General features: G+C 40.0%; 1 protein-coding gene across 3 annotated transcripts in view; it reads left to right on the forward strand.

Moving 5' to 3' along the window:
- LOC124148734 (limbic system-associated membrane protein-like) overlaps positions 1 to 19662 on the forward strand; it is a 60542-nt gene that overhangs the window by 28199 nt on the left and 12681 nt on the right. For all 3 annotated transcript variants that reach the window (XM_048403099.1, XM_048403101.1, XM_048403100.1), the window contains exons 2-3: positions 10407 to 10513; positions 15912 to 16116. In XM_048403099.1, coding sequence (XP_048259056.1) covers positions 10407 to 10513; positions 15912 to 16116 — 312 coding nt within the window. The remainder of the gene's footprint in view (positions 1 to 10406; positions 10514 to 15911; positions 16117 to 19662) is intronic.

The following is a 19662-nucleotide window of genomic DNA, read 5'->3' on the forward strand; positions in this document are numbered from 1 at the left end:
TTTTACGTTTGCCACACACAGGGGAGTGTAATGATAAGTTAATGGAATCTGCACGTAGGCAGAAAATAATAAAACTGTCTCTCTTTATCGATGTTATATTAGGAAAAAAAGAAAAACTGAAAAGAACTATAGCAAGGTAACTGTTTTAAAGCTGCCATTTAGATGTAGTGCAGTTCTACTGCTCTTTGGGGATTGGGAAGAAGAAGTCTCGTCCACAGATGGGTACAAAGATGTTCTTTAACTTCCTATGGAGTATTTAAAATAACACCTCGTGCAGTTGTCGCATGTTGGTAACATTTCACTGACATTAATTCCCATGGGGTACCCATTAACTGAAAGTTTAGCTGATGTCTCAAAACTAAAACATTAAGTGTTTTATCAGCTTTCGAACTAATGATTGGTTGGTTGTTTTGTTTTTCGACGCACTCAGCAATATTCTAGCTGTTTGATGGCGGTCTGTAAATAATCGAGTCTGGGCCAGACAATCCTGTGATTCACATCATGAGCATCGATCAACGCATTTGGGATCGATGGCATGCTTCAACCAATTCAGCGAGACTGTAGAACTTATGAATTTAAAACTTAACATGTATAATGTGACGCCTTGTTTTAAAGGTAGATAAGAGATGCTGTAGGCCCAGCTTGTATCTTCATCTTTACCAAAATCTGCACAGAAGTCATTAAACGACACATGAAGTGAGTTTCAAAGTTTGCATTCATATATTTCAAAGGTGCGAAAAGCGGAATACTTATGTCTTGATCAGTTCTGAAGTATGCGGTGCTCCGTGATACATTGAAAGTGTTATCAGATAAAAACGTACATGTACCTCCTTCATCACATGCATTTGTTATCACACGTGGATCTGTGATAGCATCTTATTTGAAGTGTATCCCTCCTCTGTATGTGACAAGCAAGATAATCTCTCAGACCTGGTACTGAATTACCAAAACTTGTTGCATAGGCCGTGACCTTAAACCAAGAACAGTAAGATAGTAAACATGATATATTCTCTATAAGAAACGTGGGGGCACGGGTGGCCAAGTCGTCTAAGGCACCGCGATTCCCTGTGAAGAGTTGCGTCCCTTGGGCACGCCAGAAACCTATGATTGTGGGTTCGAATCCCGGTTCGCCCCGATTATGTTTCTAGGTTTGTGAGCACCGTGCTCGTGGGTTTCACCGAAGTCGTAAACGTCTGAGACCTGCATCACTTCGGGCTTCCTCCCAAATTAAGCTGGCTCGAAGTCAGTATACTGTGTCTGAGTGGGGTATTCATGTTACACTGAGGCTTGGTATCTCAGTAGGCCAGCATTATAAAATCGGCTTTAGTCCAGACTTGTTCAAGCAGCCACACACACTAATAATAATAATCTTGAACGTGACCTTAAACCACATTTCACCTCCTGCCACCTCAGTGTAATTCGAATCATCTTATCATTTATGCACATGATTCGTAATATTAGTAAATCAACAGTAATAATTAATCCGAAAGTTAACGTTATAACGGTTTCATTGCTAATCAAATTGAAGATATTTATGATTTTGCTATTTTGAATCAGACTAGAAATAGAAATCAATTAACCTATTGACTCCAAGCAGTTATTGAGTGAGTTACTGTTGTGTTACAGTCGCATTTTGCAAAATTCCTGCAATATCCCGACACCTGACACCAGAAAAGGGCGTCACACACTGTAGGAAAGTGGGGAATCGAACCCGGATCTTCAGAGTGACAAGCGAACGCTTTAACCACTAAGCTACCCTACGCGTCATTTCAACACAGATATACGCAGTTGTACACGGGTTATAATGAAAAAAAACTTTCCTAATTCAGTGATAGATTCATAACGACAGGTTTTGGATTGGCGGTGGTCAGAAGACGTTCTGGAAAGTCTTTGTGATCGCCCCCAAGAACTGTATGTGTTTCATTAAGAAACCTTTACCACGAACCTGTTACAGTGATTACAGAGTGACGTCACACATTGATCGGGGGAAACTGGATCATCTAAAATATCTTTTTCTTGTCAAAGTTCTGATGTTGATTAGAAACGTGCCAAACCAGGCCGCGAAAAGTCAGAGTTCAAATTACTAGATTTGAGGATCGAATATCCTTTTTCATTACCGCTTCTCATCTCGGATGGGTTTGTTATCTTACGAAAAAAAATCTGACTGATCTTTCATTTTTCACTCCTGCCACCAATCGTGGAAGTTGTTTTACTGTATTCTATCTTTGCTTCTATCCTGGTGATGACTTAGAAGTTCAGAATTGTCGTGTTCTTTCCGTCGATGCCTGAGCCCTCACAGAATGCTTTTACTCTTAACGGAGAAGTCTTTAAACAGGTGCTGTGAAGAAATGAACATCGATCACTGCGTTGTGTCAGTTTGAGGGTTTTCGATATTGAAATTTTAGAATGCGTTTTTTAAGTACACTGACTATACATGTTATTTGTTCATAACAAATACGACTGCATTGCACCTTTGCCTGTATTAGTTTCTCATTTCTCACAATGAGTATATATGTAAATGTTGCCTTATGTTTCCAGTGAACCTCAACGTCCCATTAGTCATACTGTCTTTAAACTTAGATTCTTTATTACAAGTGTGCGATGGAATTGGTCAAGTAATGAATACCAATATGATAAGTTTCCGACCGACCAGAATAATGTTCATGAGTCATATTGGTGTAAAGTTTAATGTATTCCTCCACGAGGCATGGTCTCCTGTTTTGTCCTCAGCACGGTCAGGCAATTCTCCCCTTAAGAACTTGCCGCACTCGACACGAAGACTCCGAGGGGATTCTGAACTTCTGGCACAGCGCCTTTTCCTGCTTGAACACTCGCTACAGTAACACTCCGGGGTCTCCGAGGATAGTCCACGTAGTCATTGCCAGGAATTATCCCCTAGATTGTGATAAACAAAGCAGGGGGCGGAGATTGTAGCCTCCAACAGCAGCCCGCTCCGTGAACATACGCGACATGGGAGTGTAATGGATCGCTTGTTTAATGAATGTTTTAGATTACAAGCAATGATGTAAAAAGGTTGAAAATGCAATGGCACTTTCCAGCAATTACCACACTTCTTAAAGCTCCTGCATCAACAGCATGGTAAAAACAACATGGGGCTTTCAATGCTGTGAAAATCACTTTTTCAGACAGTTGGACACATTACCATCTGTAAGTCGGCGTGATCATGTTGTTATGGATTTACGTGTAGATGTGTACAGAACTACGGCATGATCTGATTAATACATGCTCTTAGGCTATGGGCTCCAGAGGATGCCGGTGAATCACCACTGGAGTTTGATTCTAGACGATAACAGGAAACGTCTCAGAATGATGAGTTAGGATTTGCCAGCAAGACCCATGACTGTGTCAAAATAATGCATAACATGTTACGAAAATGGTTCAATCAGTTGTAATTGATTGTATCAAAATAAATGATATCCAAAACAAACGGTGAAAACAGCGGTCAAACGACACCAGAAAAGATACCAAAGACAACAAAAATGGAACAGTTAGAAACAGAAACTTTGACATCGGCAAGCATTTAACAGGCCCTATCATTTCTACTAATCAACAGTTTTGGTTAAACATTTACAAACATTTGTCTTTTTCAACATTGGCATTGGATGATAAGAAACACTTAATATTTCTCTTGCGTAAAAGGTAAATTGAAGTTACCGCCTACGGTTAAAGAGAACTCCGTGCTATAACAAAGGCAGAACATTCAACAGCGGCAGAACATTAATCAGAAGTGTCTGACCTCATCATCGCATTTTTCTCAGTCTTGTAATATGAATGTCTCTCAGAGGAATTGTAGGTAAAATTGGCAAGTCAAACCAATGCCTCTCAGACGGAATATGTCTGTTTTAGCGAAGCTATCACTGCACAACAGCTGACTTATTATCTGTGTAAGTAACCTTTGCCATGGCTGATTACATATGGCTTGACGGCCGCGACATGAAGATATATATTATTACCCACGTGTGTTAATGTGACATTACCCTAGCACCTTTGAACAAAGACAAATTACTTAAAGTATGAAGGAATATTGAAATAATTAGCACAGCATAAAACCAATTGAAAGATACAACAATTGGCATGTTCTTCTTAAGAACCAGAGTGCCAGATGTGTTTAAAGCATGTAGTACGCCTACGTGTCCTTGGATTTGTCCTGCCTTACAATAGCAGAAAGACGCTCAGTCCCACATGTGAATATAATAGGGAATTGTTGTGGCTTGTCAGACATAAAATCGACACTCTCAAATTTGTGATAGGACTGTTCAGTGTTACATTATGATCTCGTTGTCAAAACGCGAGTGTCATGTGTCATCCTGGTTGTAATCACCGCAGTTGGGATAAATGTCGGTCTCACTGATCACAGGAGGCAAAAAGCTCTATCACGATGCTGTTTGAACAACTATGTATTCATCCGATGTCTTGCTGGTACAAGTGCTATTCATCATGGCCCTGACAGGCTTGGTGCCTGTAAGCTAACGTGATACATTGTATGCGACTGACGACGTCAGGTCTTCTTGCCTTACAGCGTGAAGAAGACGGAGTTCCATGATACATGGCGTGATGTTCGTAATTAGAAATGGTCAGGATATCTGGTCTCATTTGTGATCATCTACTTTCAAAATTACCGAACTATCACATATGTCAAGCAAGGACGTTTTCATGCACGCTATGGTGATATCATAGCACAAAAACAAAGGCAAAAAGGCACGTCGTTCAATCATTCTCGCGTTGGTTTAAAAAATACTCATATAAAACATTTCAATTCTACTTTTATTTGGTTCCTTGACAATTTTTAACCAATTTAAAAATTATAAACTCGGAAACATATGTTACATTGCTTTTTGCAGTAAGAGAATTAAACCTGACCTACGAATTATTGTAAGTATTCCTTTGTAAGATGGTGAAACAGTATCAACAAAACGAACATATTACTGTTCAATTCTTATAATTTCAATCCGAAGTGTTAGTCTCGGTGTGTCTTCAATGTCACAATGAGACTAAACTTTGATCTTTACGGTGATTTCTATGCCAGATATTATGGGACATTTCAAATCACAATCTCTCCCATTCGTCTAGATTATAGCCAACTTGATTTTCTTACCGAAAACAGCATGGCAAGAAGACAGCGTACCCTAAAATGATCATTTCCTAACGAAAAGGATATATACCAATTGGACCACCTCCGGTGATTTTCTATAAATGAGTGTTCTCCAGAAAGGCATAGGCGCCTGTAGAATTATCTACATAGTTGCAGTCTGATACTATAATGACAGTGTTTGGTTGACAGTGACAGAGAACAAACGTACGAAGCCAGTCGTTACAGCAATTATATCCCACGGTGCCAGCGTGGAGAACTCGTCAGCGAAAGGAGCTTAACTTTACTGATGGCCAAAAGAAACCGCATTTGTTATAACACAGGATGTATTTCGTGTGTCTTGATACTGGTGTCATTTTCTAAATCATGTGTAATTTTACTTAGATATTTTGAAATGGGGTTTTGTTTATGCAAACATGTTTTATGACAATCTCGTTTGTCTGGAGATTTTATAAATATGTGAGTGGTACATATATAGGGGTAGAACACAACGATGTATGAAATGTCCAAACATTTTCGAGACTGATTTGTCTGTGACTTCTCCATATAGAATCCAAGACAGCGAACATTTAGTCTATTCAATTTGCTGCCATATGCCACATTTACTTTACCCTAGTACTAAGTCACCAGCCAAAGCTGACAAAACCATTTTGATAATCAATCATAAGAGGCCGTTGTACGATTCCGACAAAATCATAAGCATGATACCAAGTGTTCGCGAGAAGGTTTAGTGCATCCTGCCCCACTGGTGGCACCTGTCACAAACACACGCAAAGGCAAGTCACTTGTTCACCTGAAAACACATATAGTATAAGTCCAAATAGGGAATTGCATCGGACATCATTTTGGTCACTGAACGTCAAATTTCGAAATGTCCTCTTCAAATTCAGCATTGTCAACGTCATGTTTAACAAGGAAGGAGAGCGAAAGATCACGCAGGTCTCAGTTGTTTGGTTAAACCGACGAACACGACCCTGTGCTGACAGACCAAGGATCATAATTAGGATATCTAGCATAACCCTAACCCTAACCCTAACCCTGGCAGCTAAGTGTTACAGCCACTTGAAGGACTGCTTCTGATGACTACTGCAGATAGCAAGAGTTCGGTTCGTAAGGCTTCAGTGTAAAGTATGCGAAACATGACGTATTTTTAAGTTAAAATGTTTGAAAATCTCCAGTTGTATTGGTTTGTGGGACATTATAATGTTTTAACATGGGGTTCACCGGTGGGGCGGTATACGCTCACATTTTCGCGAATATTCGATCGTTATTTAGAAACACATGCTTTGTCGGAATCGTCAAATGCTTTTAACAGATATTTTTTATAATTCAGATAGGGGTTTGCGCATTTGTTCTTTCGCTGCGTTCACACACTTAAAACCCACATGTGCACTTGTTGTTTTCATGACGTCCAATAACATTAACGAGGTTGATGAAACTGGTATGTAACTTGTCAATGTATCTGTACTATTTTCGAAATATAATTTTTCACACTGACAAGTGTTCCCAGATGTCTCTCATTATACAAGGGGCGGTGGGGTAGCCTAGTGGTTAAAGCGTTCGCTCGTCACGCTGAAGACCCGGGTTCGATTTCCCACATGGTACAATGTGTGAAGCCCATTTCTGGTGTCCCCCGCCGTGATATTTCTGGAATATTGCTAAAAGCGGCGTAAAACCAAACTCACTCACTCACTCATTATACAAAACCCTTAAAACAAAAACATGCACGTATCTATAATATTTCACGCACGTATATAGTTACATGTTTTCTCATTTATCCCTGTTGTATCACTGACATCCAGGGGCTAAAGCAGTAAAAAGTGTTAATTTCATATACTCTGTAACGCACGATACATGGCATGCCAATACTCGTTTGTCACTAAGCAACATAATAATAAATTAGCTAAATATATTTTTCTTGCTTTTAACAAACGACAACAGTTTTTCAAATGTGTGCTATAATTCAATTGTTTCTCTGTGTATATCACATATATCACTGCTATTGTTGTAATCCACTGTATCCATATTGTATAATGGGCCGGTGGCCTCTTTACTGAAACAAACTCACTTACTCACTAAGCAACATAATGTATTTTAATACTACTGGAGTGGGCCCGACGTGATGATCTGTAACAGATATCCCCTCTATCACACACATAAATCCCCCGTTTCAGATGATGGTGTGCAATGTGACTAAGAAGGTTAGGATCAAGAGTCTCTTTTAGATAAAAACGTAAACACGCTGAGAATCGTTGCGGAATAACTAAGACATCGGAGGCTTGTCTGGGCTTATGTAGTAGAATATGCATTGCAATTGTTTGGACCTCATTCATAGTCTAGTGGGTCGAGCGTTTGCCCGGAGATCGAGAATGTCGGTGGTTCGATCTCCTGGCCTCGTCATACCTCGTGGGGGGTTATGGGTGTGCATTGAGTGAGTGAATGTTGTTTTACGCCGCTTTTAGCAATAATCCAGCAATATCACGGCGAGGGACACCAGAAATGAGCTTCACACATTGTACCCATGTCGGGAATCGAACCCGGGCCTTCGGCGTGACGAGCGAACGCTTTAACCACTAGGCTACCCGACCGCTCAGGATGGATGTGCAGAGTTGATGCCCTACAACAGTATGGCTGGCTGGTTTAAACTAACACACATACACGCACGCACGCACGCACGCACGCACGCACGAACGCACGCACGCAGGCTACAACACAGTGCTTCCGAAATGAGTTCTATGTTCCCCTAACTATCTGTACACCATAATGCGATCGAACAGGCGGAGATGTAATTCATCCGATGTTACAGCAAAGCATCACAGCATAAAACCGAGTATGACCTTCTGTGCTTCGGAGGATGTTCTAAATCAAATCTTGATGCACTTGTTCACCGATGCCATTTCTTCGGGGTCGCTTCACAATTATCAGTTTCTATCTGTGAATAGTAACCATGCCCTTGGTACTTGCCGATATTGTCCACCAATCTCCATGGATTCTCATTTGCATTAATTAATAACGCCACGTATCCGAACAGCGATTAGAAACCATCGATGGATGTCCTAAATCAAACAGCGTTATGGCCAGTTCCTTGAACTATCAAACAACAGGGTCTGTACAAATATGCCCTTTAGTCTGCAATAAAAGCCTGCTATCATATATATTACTCAAAAGAAGTACACCCGAGTGTTTCATATTACTCAAGTTGATCTGTCGGATTCATGTACAGTAGTTTGGTATAAGAAGGGGTTGTTTATGCAAGGAGTTATAATCTGGGCAATGTATTTCGCGATTGTTTTTTTATACAAAAAACATACTTTGTAATAGATGTACTTTAACACAAAGTTACTCTACGTAGAGTAATGATTTTCATAAAAGAAGGCGTAAATTTTGTTGGTCACTGGTATAATGTAGTATAATTTATTTTTAAATATTACTCATGTGGTACAGATATTGGTGAAATCATTGTCAGTTATTTTCACTGATCATTGTATTTTTTTGTTAAATGTTTAATCCTGATAGCCAATCAGCTTGAGCTGATTGTTTCCATTGTTTGAGAAGGCATAAAAAACGTATCATAATATGAAACATTTAATGTTGACGTAGTCCATGGAATATTGAGTCAGTTTGTGTGGTTTTAGGCCGCTTTTGGCAATATTCCAGCAATATCACGGCGGTGGACACCAGGGACCACTTGCACAAAGCGATCTTGGCGCTAAGATGATCGTAACTCCCATACTTCAACATAGGCTTACAATAGTCGTAGCGCTAAGATCGCTTTGTGCAAGTGGGTCCTGAAATGGTCTACACACACTGTACCTATGAAGGGAATCGAACCCGGGTCTTCGGAGTTACAGTGAACGCTTTAACCACCAGGCTACCCCTCCGCCTCTAGTCCATTGATTGAAAACAAAAACAACTATGTGACATTTCTAACAATGGACTACCTGAATGATGTCTCAAATTGAGATCAGAAAAGTCTTGTTGATAAGGGGGCACGGGTGGCCCAGTCGGCTAAGGCGCTGCGATTAGCTGTGCAGAGTTGAGTCCCTTTGGCACGCCAGTTTGAATCCCGGTTCGCCCCGATTATGTTTCTAGGTTTGTCAGTACCATACCCGTGCTCGTGGGTTTCACCGAAGTGGTAAACGTCTGAGACCTGCATCACTTCGGGCTTTCCTCCCACATTAAGCTGACACGCCGTGATATGACTGGAATACTGTTAAAAGCGGCGTTAAACCAAACTCACTCACTCACTCTTGTGGATAAAAAAGAATAGCCTACACGAAATATAGAATTATGTATTATCTGTTAATTCCTGATGAAACATACAAAGTTACTTCACTGAGGACAGATAATCTGTAATTTCTCGTAATTCATTTGGTATTCTCTAAATTCATATCATCTGATCTCTTCACAAAGCTGCCTACGCGTGAGGATCCGGGGTAAAATATGTCTTCAGTAACCCATACTTACCGTAAAAGGCGACTATGCTTGTCATGAGAGGCGACTAACGGGATCGGAAGGTCAGGACTGACTTGGTTGATGCATGGCATCGTTTCCTAACTGCGTAGATCAGTGCTCAATGGATTGTCTGGTCCAGACACGATTATTTACAGACCGCCGCCTTATAGCTGGAACATTGCTGAATGTGTCGTTAAACATTAAACTAAACTGCAAGGGAAAAGAAAGAATACACCCATGTTTAATACTGGCTTAACCTGAAACAAAAAAGAAATCTTTTTCGATGTTGGCAGTGTTTCGGCGACTGTTTTCATCCTTGTTTCATAACGTTTGTAATGTCTTGGACAATTCCAATTTGCAAATGCATACGTTTACCCGACAGTTTAAAATATGTACATAAACGCTGACATAAAACATTTCAGACGAACAGGATTTTTTTCGCACGAGTGTGTCACACGTCGAGTGGAATTCTAACGGTGCTTTAGCATACGTGTATCAGTACACTGTATCTGGACGTAAATTCATGTTACAGAGAGATAAGGTTTATTAAATTAGACATGATGGAATGCACATGCATCTTCCATAAATAAATACAGCCCGCAGCATCTTACATGGTACTGTGCACCGCGAAGAGTCAGGGAGGCTGACACGGAAACACCTGGGTACTTTAACCATCTGGTTGAAGGTATCTCGGAGATGAAGATATTTCACCTGACTTTGAAAATCGTTCCTGGCTTTATTAAATCACTGATAAGACGGTGATAGGTGTGGCACGGCGAAATTATGTTTGTCATGTTCGTTCCGTTCTTCATCTATCATCATATTACCTAACTGTTTGCAGGTGTGGAGCTGGAGCCAAGCTTTGATGTTCCAATGGTCAACGTGACGGTGAAGGAAGGTACCACTGCCATATTGCCATGTTCTGTAAAATTCCTTGGGCAACACCAGGTAAAGTGTAAATTTCGCCACAAATAACTCATCTTGAATGCAAATGCTACTTCATTGTATATCGAATTTAAGTTAAGTTTATTCCAAAACCGTTTTCTGTAAAGTTCCTTTTGTAACACTAGGCAAAGCATAAATGTCATCATTACATATATTAGTCCTTTTACTTCGAGTGAGTAGTGAATGAGTATTGTTTTCACCGCTTTTAGCAATACTCACTAACATCACTACCATAAAATGGGCTTCAATCATTGTACCCATGTGGAGAATCGAACCAGGGTCTTCGGTGTGACGGGGGCACGGGTGGCCCAGTCGTCTAAGGCGCCGCGATTCGCTGTGCAGAGTTGTGTCCCTTGGGCATGCCAGTAACCTATGATTGTGGGTTCGAATCCCGGTTCGTCCCGATTATGTTTCTAAGTTTGTCAGCACCATACTCATGGGTTTCACCGAAGTGGTAAACGCCTGAGACCTGCATCACTTCGGGCTTTCCTCCCACATTAGGCTGACACGCCGTGATATAACTGGAAAACTGTTAAAAGCGGCGTTAAACCCAACTAACTCACTCGCTTCGGCGTGACGCTTTAACCACTGGGCTACCCCACCGCCCCTTTAACTTCGAACACTGTCATATTGATTTAGAGTTATGCTGAAATCCCCTTTAGTTAATATTCCAACACTTATACTTAACATGATTATACCTACCGATGATGTTACCCTAATGTATTTTAAAGAGGTTCGAATCCAATTTTCCGCTAGAGCAGCCATATTGAAAAATATATTAATTTTCATTATTCGACCATTTTTGTACCAAATGTATTTCAATTGGATATTTTTTTTTTTATATTTTAATTTCCCTTTTCATGACCATGCTCATGTATGCTTTCAAAATATGTAATGTGGATTTTCAGTGTAACTCTTTATTTATATATGCAGAAAATATTTGAATATCAATGTTCACAGCAACTTTTGTGAAGTGTCTTTCTCTGTTGACATTTTAAACTGTTGACTACGTAAACTACTGGTATGTGGCACGATACATACATTCAACTTCCCTACCTCAAAGTTTCATGAACCACACGGTTAAGGTGCCAAGAGATATCATGTTCCGCGTATTGTAAAATGCCTTGGAGAACATTATTAAAGTTTTATTTAGACACCTACTCGTATCTCGAACGCGGCCATATCCAAAACATGATATCTCGAAGCTTATAAGTCATACATCGGTTGATATTACAACTAATAATTATTAATTTACTGTTTTCATTTCTGTAAATTAAATAGGGTCACATCATATCATGTATACCACTCAACTGTTTTCTTTTAATATTCGGCATTTTTCTTTATTGTAGTGTTCTGTAAGTTCTAAATGCAACCTTTGTAGACATCAACTTAATAATTATATAAAAATGGCTACAACAAATTGATGTTGTTTTGACGTTAAATGAACCAGTTTGACGTGTACCATGTGCTGTAAGATGTTAGCATGACACCAGAAAAGATCAATGGTAATATTCCCCACACTAAATTTCATCTCGGTGAAATCGCAACTCTAATTTTCAATTCCTGAAAAGACCAGTCGTTGAAAGCGTTGCAATTCGCTGTTAAGTGCTGCTCCTACTATGCCAGAAACCTACAATCGTGGGTTCGAATCCCACAGGCGGACACACAGTGATATAACTGAAATACTGAGGAGACTTTAAACCAGAATCCCTCACGAACTTAGAGCTGACGCGGATGTTCTAGTGGAACACACAGTCGATAACCGTCAAATTGAATAATGAATACAATGAATGAACTCGTTGTCAGTGAGTTGAACATATTCCAGGTGTATCATGTCTTGTCTTAATGTCACAGAAAATCCCAAACCCAAGCGGGTCATAGACGTTCTCGACTTAGGCGAAACCAACTAGCAAGGATACTGCTGTGGGCGAAAGATCATATTCGAGACGAATCTTGTCAAAGGATCCCTGCACGGGTAACGGAATCTACACAGCGAAATGCGATGCCTCAGACCACTGTGTTTACCATGTCCTTAAAGGAACCGATGGACAGATTGGTCATGGTTGAGCGTGGATATAAACTCTTGTAATATATTAGGATGAACTACTTCGACAAAACCATGTGAGAGAGTGGGTGAAAGGAAAACTCCGAAAGATGGAGGTCAGACGTTTTCTACTTTAGTGTAAGCCACCAGCACAAGTATTGCGCTGACATACTCAGGCCATAATCAGGAGAATCTTGAGAAAAGGTCAAAGTGATGCCACTTTGGTGAAACCCACCAACCCGGGTATGTCACTGACAAACCTAGAAACATAATCGTGGCGAACCGGGATTCGAACCCACAATCAAAGGTTTCTGGCGTGCCCAAGAGACGCAACTCTGCACAGCGAATCGCGGCGCCTTACACGAATAGGCCACCCGTGCCCCCACGTTTCTAATAGAGATTATATCATGTTTATGAAACATAATCATGTCGAATCTAAGATTCCAACCACAAAGTTAGTCCACGATCAAAGGTTTCTTGCACTACTAAGGCGGACAAAACTACAGTGCATTGGGTGCCTTCAGCGACCGGGCCACATCAGCGGTCATTTTCAATAAATGATGACCATAGAGGTCTCTCATAGCAAACAAATATTCAATAAAATCCAACATTCAAAATGATGATGAACCTTCAACAAGCAATGTTCAGGGTTAATGATTTAATTCGAATATAGATTGTTCATGAATACGTGGTGTGTTTCAAGCGTTCTTTGGGATGACATGACGCATGTGCTGTCACCAGGGTGCTTTAGCACTTAAGCTATAGTCAGCAAATGTTGCGATGTTAATACGTGCATTTCGTGCTATTTCGTTCTATCGATTTATGGAGTGAAACTATTTCAAATGATTTTTTTCAAAAAGGATGATTTCGAAAATTATTTAAAAATCAAGGATCACAGTTTTTAATCCTACATCGAAAAATGTAATCATCTTCCAGTAACGGTACGCGTTCTGAAAACTTTAAAACACGAATCTTTTTCATCCATTCTGATGTGAAAGGTCCGGATTTGGAAGGCGCATATAGATTAATACAAGTGCACCAGAGAATTCGTGCATATCAAACGATAAAGCAAATGCGTGAAAAAGTCGTGTGATGTACAGAACCGTCATATGATATTAGCTTGCCGAGGTTTCAACATTCTACAAGTTTAATCCCGTAAAGGAAATAACTTTCATGAGAAAACCGAGGGACTTACAAAACATGCATGACAGAGAAGCAACGTGAATTGACAATACTACATGAAGAAATTGCCAATTTCCTACCGCCGTCTGGGAGTTATTCAGATTAATTCCGAAATTTATGCTACTCCGTTGGCGTTTTTCCCCAACTTTGAAACGGGCGCGAGGGATTTCTCAATTGGAAGGTGGGCAAATTATTGGAAATTCGGCGACCCATGGAGTGACTCTGACATGTTTTATTTCTTGGTGGACAGTTAGTTGCACGCTAAGCCTGTCCTAATCTGGCCGATCGATAACACGGGTCTAATTGACGATATTGATAATGTCGGTATAAATGCTAGACTTAGGGGTTAAGACGCGGGGAATAAATCACTCTTTGCGATTGGTTAATGTCTTAATAAAATGGCAAACCTCTTGAACTGGCATTGTCGCTTGTGAGATGCAACAATTAGAGCCGTGCGCGTATTTATGTTGATAAATTACTGCCTTAAAACAAGCACGACCTTTGCGAGATATATCTACTGAAGACAAATGCCTTTAACCCAGCCTTGAAAGATATTCCATTTATTTTCACTCGTTGAACACTTCATTCTCAGAACATATCTCCAGTTCATAGTTGTATTAAGCTTGTTGGATTGCAGCTTATGCATGTTACATGCACATTATAACGAGTGAGATTAATCTAACCAAATTAACGTCCATCTCACTCCTTGTATTGGCGACTTTTTGTGTTATTTATTGAACTATTTCCGGTTTATTGCTCGAAACATAAAACCTTTCCCGGTTCATCCGGAAATACTATCCCTCGCATACGAAACACTAACTCAGAACAACGTTTTAATGTACAGGAGACATTTAGCCCTAAATCAATACGAATAACGTTACAGCGAGAAGACCACGTGAAGGTTATGTGTTCAGTTGAATGTCTGTGATGACATTACTCAAGCTACACTCCACATACGCGTATCTGAAACTCCTAAAGCATTGACAATATACCGCTCAATCTACAAGACTTTAAATAAATTTATATGTATTTCAAAATGACATATCAGGCATAAAATCAAATGAGCTCGGGTGATGTCTGCAATGCTGAAAGAGGGGTCAGAACGTGCTTTATTAAATGACAACAATTAAACAAGGTGAAGTTAGAATAAATTATTCTATTCCCACGACAATAACATATTTGATTCATGACAATTTACCACCTTTTAATGTTTTCTATATGCTACATTGAAGAAACATACAGGTATTTTGTATGTTCTTATTACGTTCTAATGAAGGCCAGGTTTGTACGATTGCATGTTTACGCTCAGCGCAAAGTTCTCATTAAAAGTATTGAGAAGTTTAAAATTGCGCATTTTCAATCCATGAATGTTTGACATAGTGATTGTGAAGCAAATACATACAGGAAGCAGTAAAGTATACTTCAGCAACACTTGGTTGGAAGTTGTTAAAGATAACTGCACTGTTTGAAGGTGTCTAATTCCAGTCTTGTTCTAGACGTTGAAAATTAATGTTTCCATTGAGACATCGCCTCTGTGTTATTAGGGTCAATGTTCATGGTTCACATGCTTCATGAATGTGAGTTGGCAGAGTCGTAAAGAGTGTTTTAGGGACATGAATTAGATTTGCTGGGACTGCCATTGTGCCCGAGCGAAACCCCCCTTTAATAACACCACCACCGTAGATGTCCGATCCCCGGGCCGTGGAATACGTTAAGGACGTTAAAAGATGGTACTTTTTGTTACTCCGCCTGGCCCTCGGTATTAGGAGGATGAAACAAGGACTGGACTCAGTATGTGTCTGAGTGAGGAATCAATGTTGAACTGCGGCATGGTATCTCATTGGGCTAGCAGTATCAAACCATCATTGGTCTGGAGTAGTAGAAGCAGCCATCCATTCACGTCGCTATATACGTGCTGTAACGTTCAACGCGACCTTATTCACAATTTCAACACACCTCACCTTTAACAACCTTGCATATATGATTTATTCATAAAACATACAGACGTCTAGCTGCATTCGCTTTTACTTTAGTTGGTGTTCTATGCAACATTTTCTGTGCAAACCCAAGTCAGTTTTGCTAAACAATTTATTGACATTTTTCGTAGCTCAATTTACGTTTCATTAAGGCACCTACTTATACGAGTTCCAATGGCGTTGTCTCTAATCCGCACAGGTGGTGTGGACTGATCAGCTGTCGACGTTGTTGACGTTTGAAGACCGGCGCATCATCGACGATGAGCGTCTAAGTATTGAAAGGCCCTACACGAAGGACTGGAATCTTCATATCCGTTCTGTTAGATATCGAGATCAGGGAATATACAGCTGCCAGATCAACACGAGTCCTGTCAAGATCAAAACCATCAACCTCAACGTAATAGGTAACGAATATATGAAAGTGTGCTAGTATATCGTGCAGTTTGTAAATGACTTGGTCTAACCCAACCTGACAGTTAAGGAAACTGTCTTGTGTATAAGAAGGCTTGAAGTTCAGCAATATCGAACTGATCAGTGAGTCAGAATCTCCAGTGACAGAAATACTGACAGTGACACCAAACCTTTCCTATAAATGTGGTGTACTTCAGTTGTAATAGTTCATTACAAATAGCTTTTCTGATTATGAAATGTTAATTTGCTGATTATCAAATGTCAATACATGTGTTTATCAAATCTCGATGATGTTTGGGTAAGGTAGAATTGTTTCACTATGTAAGATTAGAATTTGAAAATCATTTCTCAATAAAAGCTTGGATATAAAGGAACCACTTTCTCTGTCAATCTAAGACATTGGAATAATCAAATCTTAGTATTACGAAATGACACGCTGTGATATTGATTGTATTAAAGAACGCTGATCTTTGGACAAAGGAACTGAACATTCAGTCACACTTTGACAGTAAAGTGAATAGCTGAAACTAAATATTTTAGAAATTTGATAGGAATGGCAATTCAAAACCGGTACAGCTATTTCCACAAGAACATGCCATTTAGTCTTATAAAAAATACTTCATAAAAAGAAAATATCAAAGGAACTGAATGTGTTTTTTCATACTGAAATATAAGCAGCTATGTGGTTGTTTTAGATGGTGAAGTCTCGCTTGATTAACACTGATTCTAGTAACGTCAGTAATTGGCAGTGATTCTCCAATTTCAATTTCTTTCGCATTATAGTTTCCCAGCCATACTTTTAGTAGAGTGTTATGGACATTATAACGCGATAAGGTTTATTCTCAAACTATATTACATACATTGGTGCGTTTTAATGTTGGAATGCCAAGGGTTAACCTGTGTGGTGAGAGAAATCATACAAATAATTGGTCGTTTATGAGATAACTTTGCAATAAAGACATACACATACAGACGAAGACTTTGTAATTACGTTTGTTTGGAATAGCTACAACCATCCATTACTTGGATGTTTTATTTCCCTATCGTCTTTCCGATTACTTGTATCCAAATAGGAAAAAGGTTTCATGAGCTCTTGTATATAACTAAGCTAAAAAAATATTCACATCTAATAGCGACTGAAAGGGTAAAGCTTTTGACTTTTTCAGAACAGTATCTACAACATACTTGTATGTGATAATATGAAAAAGTAGACACGTTGTAGAGTAAGGTAGGTTATTAATACAGTACTAGTTTCAGACATTTACTTTCTTCTATGTACATAGGATGATCAAGATGGGTGGGGGTTAGGGGTGGTGGTCAGGATTCCAAGGGGGTTACGGACACCCTGCCCCCTTTTGAGTGAGTGAGTGAGTGAGTGAGTGACTGAGTTATGTTTAACGCCCCTTTTAACAGTATTACAGTTATATCACGGCATGTCAGCTTAATGTGGGAGGAAAGCCCGAAGTGATGCTAGTCTCAGACGTTTACCACTTCGGTGAAACCCACGAGCACGGGTGTGGTGCTCACAAACCTAGAAACATAATTGGGGCGAACCGGGATTCGAACCCACAATCATAGGTTTCTGGCGTGCCCAAGGAACGCAACTCTGCACAGCGAATCGCGGCGCCTTAGACGACTGGGCCAACCGTATTGTTTATACGAACAATGTAAGTGGCGGGGGCAACTGGTAGGTGAGAAGACGCTAACCATTTCGTGAAAACCTGGTGTCATCACTGATTTTCAGGGATCTATTATACTAATATTTTGCCTTTTATGTTTTTTCTTTGAAAGAGCTAGGTCGATAGTGTCTCAAAAGTTGTAACATGTAGATAACAAAGACTGGAGCTGAAGGAATACAGTTCTCCATAAAGGGAAAGTTTACTATTGGAAAGTTGAAGCCATCCCTTTTGCCATATAGTCTTGTGGATATTTTTTGGTCAGTCTGAATCTTCATGCATAGATTTTAATATGAAACAGATGGCACTGAATACTAACTTTATGTTTGAAGAGTGTGTTGAGTATCTGGGAAAAAAGAATCTGGTGTCGGGGAAATGAATTCAGGAAGAATTTAGTTGAGACAGATTTCAGGTCCATCCCTCTGTTCGATTTGGACTCCTGGTAAAGTAAACATTAATGATAATAAATCACAATCTCTGCGTCCACACTTAACCTTTTTTCATATAAGTGTGATCACTATTTTGCCATTTACGTCCAATCTCTCTCGACGGATAATCGAGGCTGTATATTCTCTGGCGTTGCGACCGCCTCCGTGGCGTAATTGTTGTTACGCTGTCTGGCGCTTGGCATTAAGGGGCTAAAACAAAGACTGGTCGGTTCGGAGTCGGTATACTGTGTTTGAGCGGGGTATTCATGTTAAACTGCGGCATGGTATCTCAGTGAGCTAGCACTATAAATCAGCAACAGTCCGGACTAGTACAAGCAGCCACACACACACACACACACACACACACACACACACACACACACACACACACACACACACACACACACTCTATCTCTCTCTCTCTCTCTCACATACAGACACACACACACGTCGCGATATAAGTGCAATAATCTTGCCCGCAACGTTAAACCCCATTTCACTTCACATCACCTTTTGCCTTGACGTCTTACACGTTCCAGTTTGTCCCCTGCATACCATTGTAACCAATGTCGTTCACAGTTTTGCTTAATCAGAAACGCGTTACAATTTGTTTCATTTTGTTTATAGTTCTTAGTTGAATTCCCAAACTTTCTTATTTCAAGACAAGAATGATCTTTTTCATACTCCTTTGATATTCCCTCGAAGCAACGGTTCAGTGTGCTCACTTTTATGCTTGAAAAGCGATCAAGCTGCAAACGATATGTGAATGGCGAAGTTGTATTTCAGAAAACACTTCCTTACGACTCACCAAACAGCTCCGTAAAGTGTTTTTTTTAATTTCCCAAGGTGTTTTGGTTGTGTTTCTTTGCGGGGGATGTCAGGCAAGAAGTCTGTTATTGCGATTACCAACAGGCAGGCCTTAGGTGAACACTTAAACACATATGGCCACAAACTCGTTAGGTGTTCGAAGTAGAATTGTCAGCAGTAAACTTGATTTCGGATATACAAATCGTAGTTATTAAACAGTACCTGATATTCACGCATTTCTTGAGAATGATCAAAATCAACACATGCTTGTGGGCTTCACCAAAATGGCACACGTCTACATCACGTCGGGCTTTCATCCCACATTAAACGGACACGCAATCAGATTAAAATCAGATCTTAGTTCTCGCTACCGCTAAACAACGATCTGAGGACATTAGGGGTCACGTCAGACCGACCTTGCGCGAACTTTAACCGACCAATGGAATGACTGGCAAGAAGTCGACATTAGCCAATCAGAAGGCAGCTTTATCGTGCTTAACGGCACTAATTTCAAAAAACATATTTTGACAAATTTTCGATTACAAATTTGAAGCCTGAACAAAAGAACATCCTGGAATGGTTTAGAGATAGTCTAGATTGTATATATTCAGTCGTTAAGTCCGTAACT

Source organism: Haliotis rufescens, unplaced genomic scaffold, assembly GCF_023055435.1.
Source record: "Haliotis rufescens isolate VD_foot unplaced genomic scaffold, xgHalRufe1.0.p SCAF_3, whole genome shotgun sequence".
NCBI classification, from domain to species: Eukaryota; Metazoa; Mollusca; class Gastropoda; order Lepetellida; family Haliotidae; genus Haliotis; species Haliotis rufescens.